Source organism: Limanda limanda, chromosome 21 (assembly GCF_963576545.1).
Source record: "Limanda limanda chromosome 21, fLimLim1.1, whole genome shotgun sequence".
Taxonomy (NCBI): domain Eukaryota; kingdom Metazoa; phylum Chordata; class Actinopteri; order Pleuronectiformes; family Pleuronectidae; genus Limanda; species Limanda limanda.
In genome coordinates this window covers 5,318,078-5,338,339 of record NC_083656.1, presented here as the reverse complement: position 1 = coordinate 5,338,339, position 20,262 = coordinate 5,318,078, and the positions used below count along the sequence as shown (strand labels likewise).

Sequence of the window (20,262 nt, the reverse complement as noted above, 5' to 3'; positions counted from 1 at the left end):
CTGAGCCGGATGTCGAACCGGTGTTCCTGCTGCGTCTCAGTGCAGAGCCTCTCCAGTCCGCTGCTCGGCCCCTAGTTAAAGATGTTTTGTGCTTCCTTGTTGCAGAGCAGTGCCGGGTGTCCCCTCTGGAGAGGGATCGGGACCGAGGCTCGGCGCAGAGACATGTAGCGCCTGGCTGCTCTCGAAGCCGGATTTGGAGACGCGCCTGCAGTCTACTCATGGTGAGTCATCTTTAAAGTTTCATGGCACTTGAACCAGCGCTTGTGGCCGGAACCTCCACTGGTGCATCACAGCGAGGTCATCGTGTGAAGGAGCTTTCACAGCACAATAGATCGATTGTTAAACTTTGTGTGATGCAGCTATGCCAAGGGACAAAAACAACATTCTCTCTGCCTACAGATTTTATTCAAGCAGGGATTCCAGTGGATATATGAGTTTAAAGATGACTATTTGAACTCTGCTTTTCTTTTTAACCCCTGATATTCGTGCAGTAGAATATAACGAGCAGTATCAGGATTTAACTACTGGGATTCTTACCAGGGATAGGGCTTGACCCAAGGAGGAACCCATCACATTTTGGTGCAGATCTGAATCATCCTTTTTTCACTTTTTTCAACATGGCTTCATTTCTCAGAGATAATTCACCGGACTGGTATTTATGAGTGTGAGCAATCTGGTCCACATAGAAAATCTGGATCGGGTGAATTTAAATGTGGTTTCACGAGGGGATTGTTGGGCCTTGGAGGAGCTACAGTAGGAATTCTACTGATTAAGTTAATCATTATTCAATATAAAAAATAATCTTATTTCTGAGAATCCACTGGTCCATTAATGGTCTGACAATCCACCCGCTGGTCAGCTGTCTTTGTTGTGGTGCATCTTCTGCAGAACAACTCTGCCGTTTATCCAGTTAAACTTAACCACCAGGAAATAGACTGATTGTGTATTTTAACGAAGCGTGAGCTGTCAAAACGCTGTCTGTCATAAATAGTCTTATGTTCCCGAGCACTTATCAACGTGTCAGCTTGAGGCCATATTACACAGTGAATGATGAGCTGTGAAATCCTTGTTTGGCTTTGGAAGAGATTCTTTCTTAAGAAGATATCTTTTTTTGGGAGCGAGCCCTTCTGGTTTCCTGTGAATACGACTCGGGCAGCAGCAGGAGCTCCTCGGCCCGTAACAGCAGATCCATCAGTGACCTCCACAGACTCATTTCCAGGCTCTAACGTCCTCATGTTCACGCACATTATGTCTGTGCAGTTTCTCCGGCATGTGTCTGAGGAGGAACAGCTTCTGTCAGCTGTTCCCCGGCAGCGTGGAGCTCCCCGGCTGCACGGAGGTTTGCAGAGTCACAGTTGCTGGCTCACGTGTTTCGCAGCCTCGGCCTGTGAGATGCGGGCCGGGCAAAATGGAGTGGAAGAGCAGTCCCATTAAACCCCGGCCGTCCTCTGAGGAGCCGGCTAACTGCTCTGAATGCCGGCCTCTCGCTCCCCGGGAGAAAGTGCTGACACAAATATTTCCGTGCGACTGAAATGCCTCCTGACCGCGTGACACTGGCTCTTTTCTTCCCCTGAGATTCGGCGGCTGTAAAGCCCGGGCTGCACAAAAGAGACTCGGTCTGCCAGCGCTGCCGAGGAGATGGCATGAATTATAATCAAACCATAAAACCGGCGCAGAGGTCTGTGTTACTCACATTTTAGAGGGTCAGGGAGGAATTTCTTTGTTTGAGCCGGCGTTTTTCTTTTTTCATTGTTCATTTCATGCACATCACATATCCTGGGAGACATGAGGGCTTTGCTCGGCCAGGCTTTCTGTAAATCTCTCTGCTGTTTAACTGCTCCACACGGACTCTGTGTTTTTCCTCGACATCTATTCAAAGACACGCGTCCTGTAATTTGCATGAGTCCTGGACCGGGGAACGGCGGCCTTGTCCCCTCTGGCCCCCGGCAGCCTGGATGTGTCAGCTTGTGATTGACGTGGCACGGCCCCGGTGTGGGTCACTGGTGCGGAGATACAGAAACATGACAGTGTCTCTGGGCACATGATGAACCACTGGCTTCTTCTTCTTCACTTGAGCGTGTCATCGGTTGTGATGTGCTGTTAACCTGTGGGAACCTTTGGCGGCGGAGGTCTGCAGTGTGGTTTTCAACACGCTGGCTAATTCCAACATGCAGCAGGTTCCTGTTGCATCCACAGGTTCTTTCTTCCACTACTACGAGTCAGGCCTTTGACCAATCTCCTGCTTCGGGGCGGTAAATCTCTGGTGGGAGCTGGAGGGCACGATGATGAGGGTGATCAGTGTTGTCAAGCTGGAGAACGGGATCTGAAGAAGAGGGTCACTCCTCAGCGTGGGCGTGTGAAAGCCTCGCAGCAGCCCTCAGCCACTGAAGGGAAGCCGTGTCAAATCTGACACGCTGAAACCCACGAACACCAACACTGACAGCCGCTTGTGCCGAAAACCAATCTACAGGCAGAATACATTCTGTTGAGTTGTGGGGGAGCGATTGTCCTCCAGCTTCATCTTGCTGCTTCAGTTGTGTTTCTCGTATGGTGGTGGTTGTAGACTCGTCTCTCTTCGGGCTCTGTTAGGACTTGTCTTCACAAAAATCCGACATAGATCCACAGAAGATCAGGAGAGAGTTCATTTTTCACTGGAATGTTGAAGCAAGGAGATGCAGGTAGTATCACATCATGTCTCAAGCACGTGACCAGCAGGCAAACTGCAAAGCTTTACTGGTTACATGGGCGACACATGATCACAACTCTCACCCACAGAGAAAGGCTCAGTTCCTGGTAAGATGAACTCTGGATTAGTCATTCATTCCAGTCAGGGCCATTGTCAGTGTAAAGAAGCCAGCGAGGAACTGATTTCTTTGTCACTTCACCCCATGACTCCCTCGGTTTGTGTCTGGATCGTCTGGATCTGTGCCGTCGCCTTTTCCAACACACAGAAGTTGTCAAATTTGTTCCAGTTGTCCCCGGCTTGCGTGTGGAGCCTCCTCCGCTGCCTCGGGGCCGTGGAAAGCTAACGGGTAAGTCCTGCAGATATGTTGTACGAAGTCGTCAATTGACTCTGTCGAACCCAAAATACTTTAACACAGAGATTTTTTCCCAACATTTTTAAAAATTTTCCCAGGAAGTAACTCATAGATCTTGATGGAAACAAACGGACATATTTAGGGAACTGGAATCTATGAGTGTTTGTTATTTGGTGCAGCCTCAAGGAGACTGTTGGTCCTTGTCGGGAGTAGACGCTCCACTGAGGGTCATTCTAGTTCTGCATGTCGTCTGCCTTATCTCCAACACGCTGCTGCTTTAGAAATGTATGGTCCACAGTGGCTTGTGTGCTTATAGCACATAAGCTCTTCTAATTGTCATGCAGCTCATTAAAACTTCTTACGCTGGTGGCTCGGCAGCCCGGACGCACTGGTTCGCTGATGGGAGGCGGCAGAGCAGAGCATCAAGGACATTCGTGTTTGTCTCGTCAATAGAGCTAAAGACAGAAGCAACTTTGGTGCAGAATGTGATAAAGACTCAGAATTGTTAGTGATGATATTTGCTGTTTGTGCCAGACAGCTGCTTCTTAATGCTTCCTTTCATTCATTCCTTTTAATTAGTACCTTTAGAAACATCCAGGCCTGTGGAGCTAAAAGCAGTTTAACACACCAGACTCCCAACTGTCCATCCTAAAGTTGTGTCAATAAAAATAAATAGTGCCCTGGTTTCCACTCGGCAGTTTTCACCAGCACAGGAAATGAAGGACCCAGAAATCATTGTGTGCTAATGTGTGGTTTGAGGAATAACACAGGACACGAGCAGCATGACAAGAAGTCTGCATTGTCTAGACTGAGCTGAACCGCAGTTTCACTTCAGATAATTTTCCAGTTTCACTTCATGCATAATAATTGTTGGGGGGCGGTAGAAGATACGGCCCAGATGAGTTGTTGTGAATTAATTTTCAATCTGTCAGAATCAAGACTTTCTTTTCGACAGACACACTCCTCCTCAGTGTGTCCAGGGCAGTTTGTTGAGTTGTGTTAATGCAGCAACACCCACACAACATCTTGTGGGTATTTCTGACTTTAAAGCAAATGAATGTGCAGCGGCGCCGCATACATTGAATCTGCCAAGTCCATCATGTTTGCTTCATCTCTATCACGGCGTTTGGCATAATGAACGTCGGCACGGGATCGTAAATATGCTGCAGATTCAGATGTAACAAGACACGTCAAGTTATCATCTGGTGCTTTTGAGGGGATTCTTTAAAGCGGCGTTCCTCCGGGACCGCGTGTGCACAGGTTTGTTCGATATCAGCTCCTCCCCTCTCGTCTCCGCCAGCCCTCATCGACAGCTGGGCCCGGAGAACAGCTGCCTCCCCCCTCCCCCCCTCCCCCAGAAACTAATACATTAAAAAACAAAAAGAGTTGGCAGGAAGTGGGCTTGGTAAAGGAGAGTAAATGATGTTGCGAAGCCGCGCTGAATGGGTGGGTGGTCCCGCTTGAAGAGCAGCAGAAGGTGTAGCGGTCCCGCCCCCTGAGATTAGCTCAGGTCGGTACTTACTGGGAAAAGAAGGGGGAATTTTGTTTGGATTTAATATTAAGTAGAGCACATAGACCTGGTTTAAAGATGGACGACATGACCCCTCCCTAAAAGCAAAGCACTTATAGGAATAAGCCCAGCCTCCTCCATGTTAGTGGGTGGGACATGGACCAAACTCAAAAGTCAACATACACATCAAATCCATCTTTCTCAAACATGATGTCTGTTATTTTAGATTCTCTAAGTTTTAATGAGTTATTTGATGCTTTAAAAAAACGATTGACAGCTGAGACTGACTCACAATTGGACGACCCAGTTCAGACTCTGGCTCCAAATGTGCAAGATGGCAGCGCTGGTATCTGGGATATGTTGGCTTCATTTCGGGACAGTGGGAGGAAGTGGAGACAAGTTGTCCGTCTCCCTATCCAGTCTCTGATACAGTCACTCAGTAGGAGTAACAAGAAAAAGAAGAGATTAACTCAAATTCTGTGATAACGATGATGATGATGGGGACTCATTTCAGCTGTTGATGATTAACTTTGAGTTGGAGACTTTTCTGATACCGAAGTTTATCACCTCAGTGACACACGTGACTCCTGAAACCACCCACATCCTCAGCTGACAAGCATGTGGTGACCACCGCCAATTATATTGTGGACGAAGTGCCTGGCAGGGGTCCATCATGAGGGCGTTGTCTCCTGGGCTGCCTGCCTCTATGTAGCTCAGCAATGAAACCAAAACCGTGAGCCGACAAACACGTCCACGCTTTGAGATGGTTTAAGCAAGATTTCACAGTTATCTTCTCTTCTGATCTTCTGTCGACGAGTTATTTTTGTAACCACACAGCGGAATTTATTCATCAGTCAGGGAAACTTCTGACGAGTGTCCCAGAATAGACATTACAGAAAGATTAGCAATTTTATTCCACCTGAAATTGACCCACGTTATAAACTCCGCCCGCTACTGCATTGGTCTCAAGTTCCCTCGGCAGTAATGAATTAAATATGCACGCTTGTGTACGCGTGGTTCGATCCAACACGGCCATCGATGGGGAAGGTTATTTATCCTCACTTATTCTCTTCCATCTCCACAATCCCTGCCCACGGTCACACTGTTCCTGCACTATTTACACTCGCGGTAGGCTGACACTTTCCATCTCGAGAGGGTAATGGAAGCCGGCTTCTTTTCTTCCGCTGATGTCGGCAAGGCCTGGCTCGGCCTGATAATGTGGACGGCGGGGGGGCCTGATGAAAGGCGTGCGCTCATCCGTCGGCCTGCGACCTTCAGCAATGGGCGAAGGACTGGAGGTGACCCTGCGTGTTTCCATCTCCATAATATCTCGGCCCCCTCACCCGATTAGTTATTTTTAAGATGGAGAAGTGCGACGTCTATTTGCCTCCTTAATCATCTTCTGTGTGACATGCGCTCATCACACACACACACAGACACACACACACACACACTCAGACACACACACACTCAGACACACACACACTCAGACACGTGTCCTCTTGGAGACGTGTGTGCAGCTGATGTTGAGTCGACATTATCTCCCAGAAGACGAAGCCGGGCTCCTATTAAGAAGAACACTGTCTTGTTTAAGTGAAATTAATGAGGAGCAGACAGGATGAAGATGCCCTTTCTTGTATGTATAGCTCATTAATTTCCACAGCAGAGTCTCATCAACCCAACACTGTGGATTACTCATAATGGCACGAGGCAAATAATTGTAATTTGACATGAAAACAATCAAAGTCGCTTAATGAAATGACTCAGGATAAGTATCTTTCAATTAAAAGCCAATGAAACACTTTACTGACGAAGGGAAAATGACGCAGACGACTTTCAACATCTCAACAAGAGACTTTATATCATCTCCTCACTTTCTTTCATATAGTTTCTTTCTAACCGAGCTCATGGCGCTATTCCATGTGAGCCGGGTGATTGACACATGGTGCGATAGCGGCTGGGCTCTAACAGACATTTATTGGTGGCCATCAACTCGCCATCAGAGGTCAGTGGCCGGCTCGCACGCTAATTGGCTCTCGGTTTCCCGTGGTCTCGTCTGCACCTTCAATCAAACGTCAGCGCGGCCCGTCGGCAATCTGGCGGTGGGCTGAACTGGAAGAGCAAGTAATTTAAGATGTTTTCTCCCCCCCCGCCCACACTTCCCTCTATACTTTGTGCTGTCTTCTCAGATCCAGATTCACAGTCACAGCCCTGGAGGGATCGCTGCACTAATGCGTCTCCTCTTTGTGATGTAGTATCGCCGGCTCTGGAGGAAATGGATGGAGGGAAAAAAGAAAAGGACGATTTCTAAAATCTTGAGAGAAATACATTACAGGCACGCGTCCCATTTGTAAGGACAAAGCTGCACTTGGTTGTAGACCTAAATCCCTTTTTTCTTTCCCCAGGCGAGAGTGATTACATAAAAACCTGTAGTACAGTACATCTATGGAACCCGTCAGTGCCTCTTCTCCACCGTTACATTATGACATTAGCATGCTAAAAGCACACGTGCCTCCCGCTGAAACTGTGTGCGGATGAGATGAAAGAAGATAAGAGAGGTGCGGCTAATTCGCAGCGGACAAAGAAGTTCTTCACTGAGCGAGTGTGAAACACGACAGCGGCGTGCACGGTAACACAGGACGGGAACAATACATAATTCATCCAGGAAACGGATTCATCTCCTCTCTCAGTCAGTGTGCCTCTGCTTCAGTGGAACCAGGCTCGTATTCCATGCCAGTTGTAATTCACAGACTTATTTCCCCAGACGGACGTGAAACAAAACCGAGGCCGACTTCAACAATCACTTTGACAATCGGACCGGCTTCTCTGTCACGTTTAAGGCCGACAGAAAACTCATTTGGCCGGCACCAGATGTCATTATGGATGCCTCTGGGTTCCTTTCTCTCATTCTCTCATCCTGTTTGGTTGGATGGTAAAAAACCTTATTGAGCTGTTCTGTTCTTGTGGTTTTGGAACCAGACCAACCCTCTGAATGTCTGATGAATCGCTGCCCATAGCTGTGTATGTGATGGGTTCACAGACTCTTTGTGGGATGTCATGAATAGAAAGAATCAACACACAACCTCTTCTTTCCCCTTCACCTGACTGACCTGTCCATTTCTTCTTCTGTTGTAAGATATAAGAGTTGTGAGATGTGAACACGTCAATGGCAGCACCTCGTGTTTCGGGTCTTGTCCTTTCTGAACGAAGATGTGTGGCCTTTACTTAATGAGGCAAATAATAACAGAGTGGAAACTGAGAGTTCCAGTTCTCTTCTTGAACTACTTACATTTCCTGAAGGCTACATGATTGATGAAGGTCTCCAGCCGTCTGGGGTGTCCTGTCCCTCATGACTCTGCAGGGTTGAGGTGAATCTGTGGTTTTGTATTTGATGCAAACACAAGGGGAAGTGTTCAGCTGTCTCTGAATTTCACACAGAAAAAAGGAAATGAATAGGGAGCTTTGTTTGGCTTTATGGTAAATTATATGTAGCACTTACCAGTCTTATCTACCACACAATCACATTCACCCATTTCTATAACACATCATCTCGCCCTAGGACCCTTCAGACTGGAATAGCCGAGAATCAAACCACTAACGTTGTGGTTAGTGGACGACCCGCTCTACCTCCTGAGCCACGGCCCCGCAGTGCAACACAAGAAAATATACGACTCTGTTTTATTTTGTCAGCAGTGCCAGGTGAAGCAGCTGAGCTTTGCAAGTGAAAGTTGTCGCCCAAGCAATTTTTTTTAAATGATGGTTGAAGCTTTGACTTGTGGTTTGTGATGAATTTCAGCTGCAGACGTCGATTCGAAGTTTTTTTAAACGTTTGTCCAAATGGCCGCAGTGACTTTGAGAGGAAGACTTTTGTAAATGTGAACATTCACAATGAAAATCCACTCAGGAGTCCCCTGGTGGTTTTACTCCACTTAGCAGCCGGGCTATAAGCCCATCAACCACTCAGCTGCAGTGGATACACAACAGCCTCAGGCAAGGAAGTCCAGCTCCGCATCTGTGGGCAGCTGAAGTTACTACAAGTCCTCAACAGGCCTCGGGCTTAGTAACACGCGGTCGAGCATTTTAAGAAAATGATTCAACTGGGATGTGCACATTGAGATTTTAATAAAACTTAGCAGGGGATATTGGCTGCTACTTGGTTGTGTAGTTATTCCCTTTTGCATATCATCCGAGGCCTGGTTACGTCGGGTGGAGAGAACTGACGGAGCGATGGTTTACCATCAGGTTAAACTGGCACTGGTTCCATGTGACAGCTGAGCCGGGACAAGATGAGTGGGAATGTTAGAACAAACATCTTTTGATTTGATTCCCAACGCCAGAGAGGGTATGTTAGCTGCTGTTTGTTTGTCTGTCCGTGTGTTTATTTGCAAAAAACTCTAGATTAACATGAAACCTGGTGGAAGGAAGTGGTATCGTCCTGGGAAGAACCAATTTAATTTCGTCACTTTTTTTTACTTCACTGTTAATACGTGGATCTTAATCAAACCAATCATCATGATTAAAGGGAACAATATTCATGAGGAAGTGTGATTTGATGCAGAGTCTGGATGTAGTGAATTTAAATATGGTTTCTTTAGAGGACAGCTGGTCCTTGGTCATTCAAATGGATTTTTCAAAAATCCCATTAATGCCCAGTTTGGAGTGTGAATTTTCCCAACACTGCAATTCTTGAGAACAGGTAAAGTGAAATGATGTACATCAAAAATTCAAGACAGAGTTTTAAGATAAGGCCCTTAAGGAGAACCCAGCTTACGATTCTTACCATGTCAGCAGATTAAATGTTAAAGCGTAATTAGGACAAACCAGTTGACACAGTTAGCCCAGAGCAGGCGGCCCCTCATGTTGTGGCCCAGGGGGGCTTTTACCTACTTCACCCTGTCAGAAGTTCAGCTCTGGTGTTACCTCCCGTATCACATGTTGTCACCAGCTGCTTCTCTTCACCTGCCACGGGGCAGCGGCTCTCTTAAAATATAGGAAACTATCCGGTTTCTCCCCTGGGATCATTTGCAAATCGTTGCAGTAGTTTGTTCCTGGTTGCAAATTGCTCAATATTTGCTGGAATATCGTATGAAGCTATTGTTGGATGGTTTTATTTAAAATGAGATGAAGTTTCTGACTCAAAACTTGCTTAAAAGCGAGATTATTTTTCTTTTTAAACTAAACTTAGACTCATTTCCTAGAAACAAGACTCATCTTACCTTCTGGAAATCCCTTTCTGCAGTGCATCAGTTTCCACTTAACCAGAACACACAGAGATCTTAGTCTGACATGAATTCCAGTCATGATTAGCAAGCAAATGAGGAGTGAATGAGACGAGGAGATGCCACAGAACCACAGGATGTTTAATTCTGAGAATGTAATTTCTCCTCCCGCCCCCAGACCAGAGACACCAGCTGATTTTTAAATGCCTCCATCTCGATGCAAATGTGCGCCTCTGCCAGTGTTGATTACCGGCCGTCAGTGGCTTTCTGCAGGATGACCTTCCCTATTCGTGTCATGACTGTGTTTGCCCCTTTAAGCTGCCTGTCAAACACCCAGCCATTCCTCCTCCTGCAGCTCGGCTCCGTTTGTTTGAACAGGTTCAGCGTGCCAGAGGCATACAAATGGAAACCTCTGAGGGGGATTTATGCAAAACAACATTTTCCGCGTGCTCGTCAGACGTGGGTGATGGACATCTCGGTGTCATATGTCAGCAGCGAAAGATGAAAAGGCAATGATTTTAGATTAGGTTTGGATTTCTCATTTCATTAATTCCAGTCCTGGCACCTCTGCTCTGCGTGTCGATGAGGACGAGAGCAGCAGCAGCAGCAGCAGCGCTTCCGAGCGGCCAGCAGGTGTAGCAGTGAGGTCTGTGGATGGAGAGGCAGGATGAAGAAGAGGAAGAGGAGGAGTGGAAGCAGCAGGATTCATCAAACTGTCCCGTTAACCATCCTTCTCTTGGTGAATCCAACACTTAACAGTCATTGACCTTTAACATCATCATTTAGCCTCATTTGTGTGTAGGTGGTAAACTTTTAAAGAACACTCTACTATGTCTGCATCTTGTTTTATTCACTGACGTTAATCACTGGAATGGCCTCAGTTGTTAATCATCAGAATTAGGAGGATGCAGATCAGCTCTTCGTCCTCCACTGTGTTTCTCTTCACTCTGTGGCAATGCTTGGTTTATTATTTTCCACATTCACCGCTGCTCATGCACACAGTCCCTGTGTTATTGTACCAAACAAGCGCGAGGGAAGCAGTGAAGTAGCACATTCACAACATATTAAAATCAGAGTTCTGCCGTCGCTCTTGTCTTTTTGGTTTCCTCAGTGAAAAAAAAAGAAAAGCTTTTTCATTAAGAATCACAGAGAAACGACTTCTTTTGCTCCGTCCGCCATCGGACAGATTACGACAGGGACGGGCGCAACTGACCTTTTAAAAAAGCTGCAAGAGAATAAATACAATTTCTGCATTTAAATAATTTATGCTGTGCTCTCTGTCTCGGTGAAGGAATCTTCTGCACCTGTCATGCCTTTGTTTGCTTGTGCCAAGACATCCTCTAAAACAAACAGGGGAAAGTAAAAGACAATAAATGACGTCCTCCTTCATTTGGCTCAATGTGACTCTGATATAGGGTGACAGGCTATTCCAGTCACTTCCTTTGAATAGATTTGAAGGAGGGCGAGAGAGGTCTAAGCTGGTTTAAACTGGGCATAGATGTGGTAATGAAGCTGCGTGCCAGTTGGCCTGTGTAGGAGGACTTCTGTTTCCCCACAGGGAGATGACATAACCACAGCACATAATAATTCACTTGGCCATATGTGGGCTGTGCCAGGGAGAAGAAATAAATTAAAGCTGACTTTGCCTGAGACGTATGGACCTTGCTAAAGGGGAAACGAGGAGAACTCACCTACGCAGACACGCAACTTGCTGGCTCTACTTCTATTACATTACTTCAGAAGATCAGATGGGCAACATCAGCTAAAAGCTAAAGACATGGACTTGACAGATGTTCCTGGGAAGCATGAGGTTGTGCCAAATGTTGACTTTGCTCTTTAGCGTTGACCTCTCGGGGGTCAGGGTCACAGATGGTGTGCTGACAGAAAAGGTCAGCTCATGTGTCGTTGGAGGGCAGAGCGGCTACTAGCTCACACCTGCCGTTAGGATCTGTCTCCATGTTTACAAATATGGAGTCCTCCGCTTCCTCCCAGTATGCAGAAGTGAAGCCAAAAAATCCTGGACACGAACGCTGCCATCTTGTGCCGTTGATGGAGCCAGTAGATGAGGGGTGGAGCTAAGGTTTTGCAGGCCTGCTGATTTGCACACTTGACCAATCACGAGTCTGACTCAGTTTCAAAATGTCTGTATAGCATCAAATAACCAATTAAAAAGAAATAGTAAAGATATATTTGGAGCGTGTCCCATCTGCTAACATGTGGTGTATGACGTGTATTGCAGCCTGCCACCAGGGGGTGATGAAGACGATTGATCCAGTCAATCACTTTGTGCTGCATCGAGCAAATACTGCAGTTTGAAGATATTTTTGGTTCACTATGAAACTGTTTGGGCCATGTACATGCACAGACTGCTTTAACAAGTTGTCCTCGTGCAGACCCACAGATCTCGATGCTGCGCTCACACCTGCACTCTGAGCCGTCCACCTCCGATCCACTCGCATGAAGAATTCATAATAAAGAGCTGAGGAGCTGTCAGACAGCAATCTCAGCCCCCCCCGGGACCCACCGTCTCCTCTGTGAGCGATCACACCCTCCTTCGCTGCATCATCATCCAGAAATCACCACATTTCCCTGCAAAGCAATGAGTGCAGGGGCATTAATCTCGATTGATAAATAATCTACCGCAGGCGGGGCAGGAGCAAAACTTTGCTACCGGCGAGCTCCCTCTCACCTTGCGAGTCCAGCACTGACACTTCCCCTTATTGATATCAGTGTGATTTATGGACCGCCGCTCCCCTGGCCATCCTCAAACTGGAGATGGGAGTGTGATTCATTCCTGTCTGATGCTGCAGGGTGTCTCCTGCTGGCCACATGAGGGAGGACCAGCCTCCAGCTCCACTCCTGCTTTTTGGGTTTTTTTTCAAGTGCGAATATTCTCTCCACTGTGTTTGGAGATGCTCTTCTGCAGCGGGATTTTGTTTTAATGAATGTGTCCATCTGCCACTCACCCTCCCTCCCTCCCCCCGCCTCACCTCACTCCTCCTCTCCCTGCACCCCCGACAGCGAGAATGTGAACAGGAACAAACGGGAGGAAATCAGTGGATTGCGGACGACTCAGCTTCACTTATGCTGCAGTGCTTCCTCTGCCACTCTTCTTATTTGATTATGGTCTGACATTCATGTTTCCCGTGTCAGACAGCTGGATTCTGCCATAATTGCTCCGAGAAACGTGCGTCCCCCAGGACAGAGTCCATTTGTCATTTTCTCCGACGCTTCAGATGCTTCACTGTGCTCGGGCTGCTCTGGGATTTTGTAACGGCTAAATTGAGCTGTGTTTCATCCATGGCTGAGTCCCAATTACCCGTTTGAAGACAGTGTCTTATGATAGCTTTTAGTAGAAATTAGATTTTACCCCTGAAATTTCCTTAGTCACTCGCCTCCCTGGAAAGTTCAGTGTCACAGGTAATCACAGTAAGAGCACTCCCATGGGAAACTCGCGTCCTCTCTAATTCCATGATTGTGTCTGTGTGGTTTCCTCCCAGATGAGTTTTAATTTGGAACCCTGCTGGGGTAACATGAGATAAATCCTATTGCACGCCCGGCAACTCTGGCCTCTGCCACGGCCGGCCCCCATTACAGGATACATTATTGATTGGAAATTAGATATAATTAATGGAGTTTTATGGCGGTTCTCCGTCCAGACTGAGACTCAGTGGGGGGGCGTCTGCACCTGCCACCAGTTTTTAATGTTAATAGGAGGCTTAGTCATTAAAAATTAAGTTAATTCCACAGGAGGTTTGCAGGATGAGGACGACTAAAATAATCTGCTAATCATCATAACTCTGGTTTCTTATCATCAAGCTATGACGAAGCAATTTTCAAGACAATCTTATATTTTAAGCTTAATATTATAGGAACACATCACTTAATTTACAGGAGACATTTGAGGATTTTTCAATTTCCTTTCCTTGTTTTTGTGAAAGTAAAAATTCTGAAAAGTTAAAAAAGTAGAGGGAGCTTCTCTCCCCGACAGAAATCTCTGATTCTGAATCGCTTGTCTGTCATTGTCCGTTACTTCCGCACCGCTGTGATGTCACGATGCCCAACCTTTGCATAATGCCGCTAGTCTGGCACAAGTAGACTAGGCTTTATCTGGAGGGGGGGGAGGGGCTTAAAGAGACAGGAGCTAAAACTAAGAGGCTGAAAAGAGGAGCTGCAGCAATGGACATTATGAGAAAAGTGATGTTTTCTGAGCATTAGAGTTTGTAAACCTTTTAAAGTAGTAGCACAAACTAAATTCACAAACCTGAATATGAGCGGAAGATGACTCCTTTAAATCATTTCTCACAGGTGTCTGTATTCGCTCAAAGGGCAAATTGGAAACCTCCTTGATTTTAAATTCAGCCTCCGTCTGTGTTTTATTTCTCATCGGTAAACAAAAGGCGTGTGGCCGCTCCGGGTGACCAGAGCAGAGGAAAGCGTCTCATCATACACGGCTGGTCGAATGTGCCTTTTAAGTGTTTTTTAACACACTGGAGCAGCATTCTGGCCGAGCTGTGGAAGGGCCTGAGATGGGCTGCATCCGCTTACGCACATTATCGGTGAGAGCCTGCTGCTTCTTGGCTTCCCTTCACAGAGGCCGGCACACAGGGTCAGAGAGAGTGGGAACGAGAGAGGTGTGTGTGTGTGTGTGTGCTTCCACCCTCAGATGAAGCATTGCTTCAGCTGTGCATACGGGTACTGCGTGCCTCTCTCTCTCTCTCTGTCTCTGCCTCTCTCTGGCGATGTCTGTATGTGTGTGAGCTCGCTTGCCCACTCACTATCCTGTCCTCTCAGATTCCAAACATTGATTACCGCCCCGAGAAACCGACGGCGGCATCTCTCCCCCTTTTCCTGACTCTGCAAACCAATAGGCTCGCCCGGTTAGCTCGCCGTTGCACATACCGATTCAGATTTATTGGACTTGACTGTGAAATCCTTTATATTTTCATCCCAGTTGCAGATATGTACTCACCCAGTCATGGCTTTTTAAGATTCCGATTTAGTATTATAATCACAGAATATCTTCTGGCCCTGCAGGCTAACCCGACCATACATAATAAGCAGCTAGCTCCCTGCTCATATTTTATTTCCCGGGGTGACGTTGCGGTGAGTTGCCGGGGTGACGCCCCCCCCCCCCTGCACGGCCTCGGTTGTACCACTGGAGAACTCACCCTCACGACACCTCACACCCTCACACCGCTGTCGACATCTTGTCAAGGCAGAGCACATGACTCATACCAATTAATTCAGCAGACATTTCATTAATTTATTTGAAGACGTGTGGGGTTGGAGATGGTTATTCTCTGGGAAATGTACTGTAATTAACTGTTGTGAATTAGCTCTAAATAAATAAGCTTGATTTGGATAATTGCAGTCAGCCCACAGCGCTGTGCGGCCGCTCACGGTTCGTGTCACGGCTCGGACGGCCACCTTGAACTGGAAGTGCCGCGTTTGATGTGACTAATGCTTTTCATCCGTCTTGCTGTAACGATTGCTGTGATGAAGCCGCCTTTAGTTCTCTCTCCCACCTCGACTTCTCTCTCCCACAGCTCAGGCCGGACCCAATTAATGCCGCCGAGGTCTGAGACCTTTTATCGCACACATTCAAAGACCTGAAAAACAGGGAAAAAAGAATAAAAGATGGTGAAGATTGTTAGAGAAAGAGGCAGAGCTCCGCACAGAAAGGGCGACATTTTGAGACTTTGCTATTAGGACTTTCATCGACTGAATATAAATATGGATAATGTGTCTCCGCTATTCAGAAGTGAAGCAAAAAGATCCTGGATAAACGCTGCAATTTGGACTGAGGATGTGACTGTAATGATCAGAATCCCGTTGATACACGCCCTTGACGATGTTATAGCATCAAATAACTTATTAAAACCAAACTAGAACAAACACCAGTGTGATAAGAGCAAAAACTTTACTTTTATTTGAAATGTTTTTTGTCTTTTCTGTTTGGTTCATGTCCCATCCACATCGTCCATCTTGATATTGAGTCTTTGGCTGCGACTCAGCACATTATGTTCCCTCGTGTAACATTTGATCCAACAAGACCGACTAGTTTCCTAATGCCATTCATTATTATTCCTCTGCACACAGTTCGTATCATTGAAATCCATTCAGAACCAGACCCAGCTGGAGTCGTGCCCTGAAAGCATCTGAAGTGGAAGCAGGCTGGTGTGTGCTCTCGTTCTGGCAGTAGCTCCACTGTAGCTCCCCTCAAATATCCCATGTTTTTGTTGTTCTTCAAATTGACTTCTCTTTCGGTTTCTTTTTTCACTTTGCACTTGAGCTAAACTCAAAATGTGCAGCTGCCAGGGCTGCTCAGTTTTCAATCTGAGGGAGACTTACTCCAGACGACTCCGTTCCTCCGAAGAAAAGCCGGCCAGACACGGCCCCAAGACAGAAACACATTGTTTGCTAAATTGTTTGTTTGGCGGATGTGAAGGTTAAACTAAACCAGAATTCAAGACAATAAACTTGGGCTCCCTCAACTTCGAGTGGTCCACAGACAGCGGGGGGTTTAAATTATTAAGTGTGACTTCCTTTCCTAACGTGCTCTCAAAAAGGCAAACAATCTAAATTAATCAGTAAAGACAAACAGATGTTTCTCGGCTCGGTTTCATCCCACTCGACCTTTTAATATCATTCACGGTCTCGTTGTCGTTTCTCCGACTGTATCGTTATGATCCTGGAGCCTTTTAGGACTCAAGGTCACGGGCGGGGGGGTGAAGAGTGTGTTTTATCAGAGCTCTTCCACGTCATCGTCCTCTTTTAGCTGATTTATTCATTTATTTGTCATTATTGTTGTTTGGCTCCAAAGCCCCCTTCTCCCCCTGGCTGGATCCTGTCTGTGGGGCTTTGCTGAGTCACTCCCACCTAATGAAGAAAATCTGCTGCCATGTTTTTTTTTTTTTTTTACTACCAGGACCCACAGCAGAGGAGTCTGTGCCGTGGCTCTGTGCCGCGGGGGGGTCTGTCGGAGAATGTGGAGCCGGGGAGGAGGAGGAGGAGGAATTAGGGGAATAGAGGGAGCTGCAGTCAAGACGGGGAGATTATCTCGTGGGTTAAAGTGTTTTCTGTCAGCGGAGTTCCTCCCGTTTCTTACTGGAACTCCCATCCATCGCCTGTAGTGCTACCATACTCTACAGAGTCTGATTTGTATCGTCTGCAACAAAATGTCTGCTCCACATGCGACACAACTGAATATATCACATCCTGTAAATATGCAACACTTCGCTGCTTCGTGAGCACGTTATACAGCGATAAAGGATCTTGATCGCCCTCTGGTGGCTGGCTGCAGTATGGGTTGCTAGTAAATGCTAGTTTTACAATATTTTAATCAATACTTGTGAAGTGAACTCAAAAGAATATTCACATTTTTCATGCTCTTCCACATCAGAGCTTTATACCAGTATTCATACAGAAAGCATGGATTCAGGTGGAGGTTTATCTGCTTGTCTTTAGAGGATAGTTTGATGGATTTAATAACAGTGCACTATAACAGGGATACAATAATAAGTTATGGGTCCACCGTGGCTCGGCAGGTAAAGCGGACGGATCATTAACTGCACGGCTGGTGGTTCGATTCCTTGACCTCTGGCCTCCACATGTCCGCGTCCTTGGAAAACACACTGAGCCCAGTCGGTCCCGAAGGCCGTGCATGGCAGCGCCCCCCCCCCATCTGTGAATTATGTGCTAGGTTTAAAAAACAAAATGCATAGTAAGCAGTCTGCATGGACCACACCACTGTCTGTATGAATACAGTTATTTGGAAGGAAGTAGTAACAAAAGCTCTTCCCTGTACTTTGCCCTAATTATGAGGAAGCTTTGCACTTTGCTGACCTACATAAGATTAAATGATGAACCATTAATAGGATTTTTCCCAGTTTCTAACACATGAATTCACATGAATTTCTTTTAAAATTTCTCTCTCCTCTCTCGTCTCGTTAATCTGTCTTTGTTGTATCGCTCTGGTGATGCTTTAAACTCGAGGATTATGTTAAGATCCCAAGATCTCAGAAGCATTTAATGTGTGTTGTGTCTTTCCCAACAGATTTCTCTGTAGTCTGGTCCAGGGCATCTGCTGCAGTGATGTTCAGGAACAGCTTGAAGATGCTGCTGACGGGGGGGAAGGCCAACCGCAAGAGTCGCAGCAGTGGTAAGTCTCTCTGAGTTAATCCAGTAGTTACCGGTTTCATCGCTGATTGTTTCAGTCCTTCTTCCTTCCTTCTATTTACCAGATAAGAACCACGCTGTTGAATTATCGTGTTCTTGGGCTGCGCCACCCGAGCTGTAACAACATGATTCTCCTGTTGCAAAGCAAACTCAGCACTTCCTGTGTCACAGGAAAAGTTTCCCACCAGTCACTGACTTTTTGCAGTTTGGGTGAATCTGAAAATCCCTAAACAGATCAAGAGGTTGAGTCCTGTTCATAAATATTTGTTCTTGCTGTATTTAAACATGGTTTTATATTGTGTTTAACAGTACATAGAGAATCAACAGTTTAAAAAAAAATAATTTATAAGTAACATTACAGGGAATTATCATTTTTGACTGGTCTGACCAATTTGTTTGTTAGAGACGTATTCAGCAGTGTTTCTTTGTTCTGGACTTTAAGCTTTTTTAACTTTCCACACCTTGTACATTCACCAAAACAAACTATATAGCTCACTAAAGGAAAGATAAACGAAATAAATATAACATCGCTCCTTTAAAACAGTCTCACCTTGATCGTGGAGCTTTTTTAGCTTCACTCTGACCCCTGAAACAAAACCGTTTCTCTGTTTGCTACACAAACCAACCTCTACATGCCCTGTTCCCACAGTCAGGTGAACTAACAGGATCCGTGTTACTTCAGGGTTCCTGGGAAAACCACCTTTTGTCTCAGCACATGTATTACTGTCACTCAGGCGTTCTGAAAGACCAGGGGTCTTTGATGTGGTATAATCCCGTCCAAACACCAGACCGCTCGGCTCAGTCGTTCTCATTTGAATCTAATACGTTTTGTGTGGTGAGGTTAACGTAACGGCCTCGCTCCCAACTGTCTCCGCTGGATCACGTCTTTATTACAATGTGAAAATGTGCCTGCGAAGAGCTTTTGTCCAGACGCCCACTTGATTTGCACAGATGAATGAATTTAGTCGAGCCTGAAATATCCCACAGTTTATTATGTCACTGCCTCTTCCTTCAATCTAACTATACTTCAGTGCACGTGTTTATGAAAGAGTCTGTGCTTGAAGCAAATAGCCTGTTGAATGTCATATCATTGTTACCATGGTTGTTGGTTAAATGTTGGTGCTGATGCGGATAAAGGAGCAGATACAAGATTTCTACCTCACACTTAAGTCCATTGGGTTGTCCACTTCCTTCTTCTTTTATATTTCCACAATAAGAAAGAGACAAACCTGTGTTGGATTGCTTGGCCTTGGTGGAGATGTGAGCTCCACTGAGTGTTGTTCTAGTCAGGAAAGCACTTTAGTTCTGTGGCAACCTTTAAGATGTTGAGTTAAAGATAATAGCTGCTCTTTAGCTGCCAGTATTCACTAGTTCTTTCTGTCTAGACTTCAAGAGGACATTTAATACAATCCCTGATTTCAGTGCTTGACTTCTCCTCATGGAGCTGATCATCTGTTTTTATCGTAACATATTTTTACTCTCAATGAAATCACAGCTGACCCTCTATTTTTACAACAATGACCACATGCAATTGGCAAAATATGATCGTAGAAATCAAATTGAATTACAAAATTTCAAGTGCATTTCATATTGTGATGTCCGTCAATGCAAAGGCTCCAAAGATGAAATTAGCTGCTAACAGAACCCGCCCCCCTTCCCGCCCTTAGTGTATTTGTGTATTTACTGAATGTGTGAAGTGGAGAGTTGACCGAGCGCGTGACTGGAAAACCCCCTCCAGTGTTTTGGTATCTACTGCTGTCACTTTGCAGGGGATCCACTCCTCCACAACAGAACAAGTCCTGCTCTTACAATCCACCTCCACTGAAACATGCGTAACATGCAGTGTTCCTCACACATGCTCCAACAGACACACGTGCACACTCTGCTGCCACCAACACTTGGAACCCTGTTTGCCCGGAGGGTGAGCCCCGGGAAGAGAGAGTACACAGACACACGTTTTTCTCTTAGCTGCTCTGTTCCTTCCAAGGACGTCTGAAGGACTGGTTCCAGCAGGCCTGACTTATCAGCTTACGGCAGACAGGGAGTGCTGGAAAGCCACATCCGTCTGTTGCGACTGTGGGAGACTTGTCAATCTAAAAACTGCCCCTTTTATATATGGATGCACTGGCTGCTGAAATTAGTGTTCGGAACAGATGTGAGATTGTGAGATAAGATGATCTTCCTCTGTCTTTGATGCAGTTACAAGCTAGTGTCTGGCTGCTCCAAAAGGGGGAATAGGCGAGTTAATCTGAAGACAACAGACGAGCCCCCTTGTCCCTGGATCTGCACCGGAGACATTGTGGTAGCCCCAAGT

The 20,262-nt window shown here is 46.1% G+C and overlaps 1 protein-coding gene across 1 annotated transcript in view; it reads left to right on the top strand.

Moving 5' to 3' along the window:
- Positions 1 to 213: 213 nt before the first annotated feature.
- The window catches only part of tanc2b (tetratricopeptide repeat, ankyrin repeat and coiled-coil containing 2b), a 115,672-nt gene continuing 95,623 nt past the window's right edge, over positions 214 to 20,262 (top strand). Inside the window, exons 1-2 of the mRNA XM_061095232.1 lie at positions 214 to 221; positions 17,827 to 17,931. Coding sequence (XP_060951215.1) covers positions 17,865 to 17,931 — 67 coding nt within the window. The 5' untranslated portion in view covers positions 214 to 221; positions 17,827 to 17,864. The remainder of the gene's footprint in view (positions 222 to 17,826; positions 17,932 to 20,262) is intronic.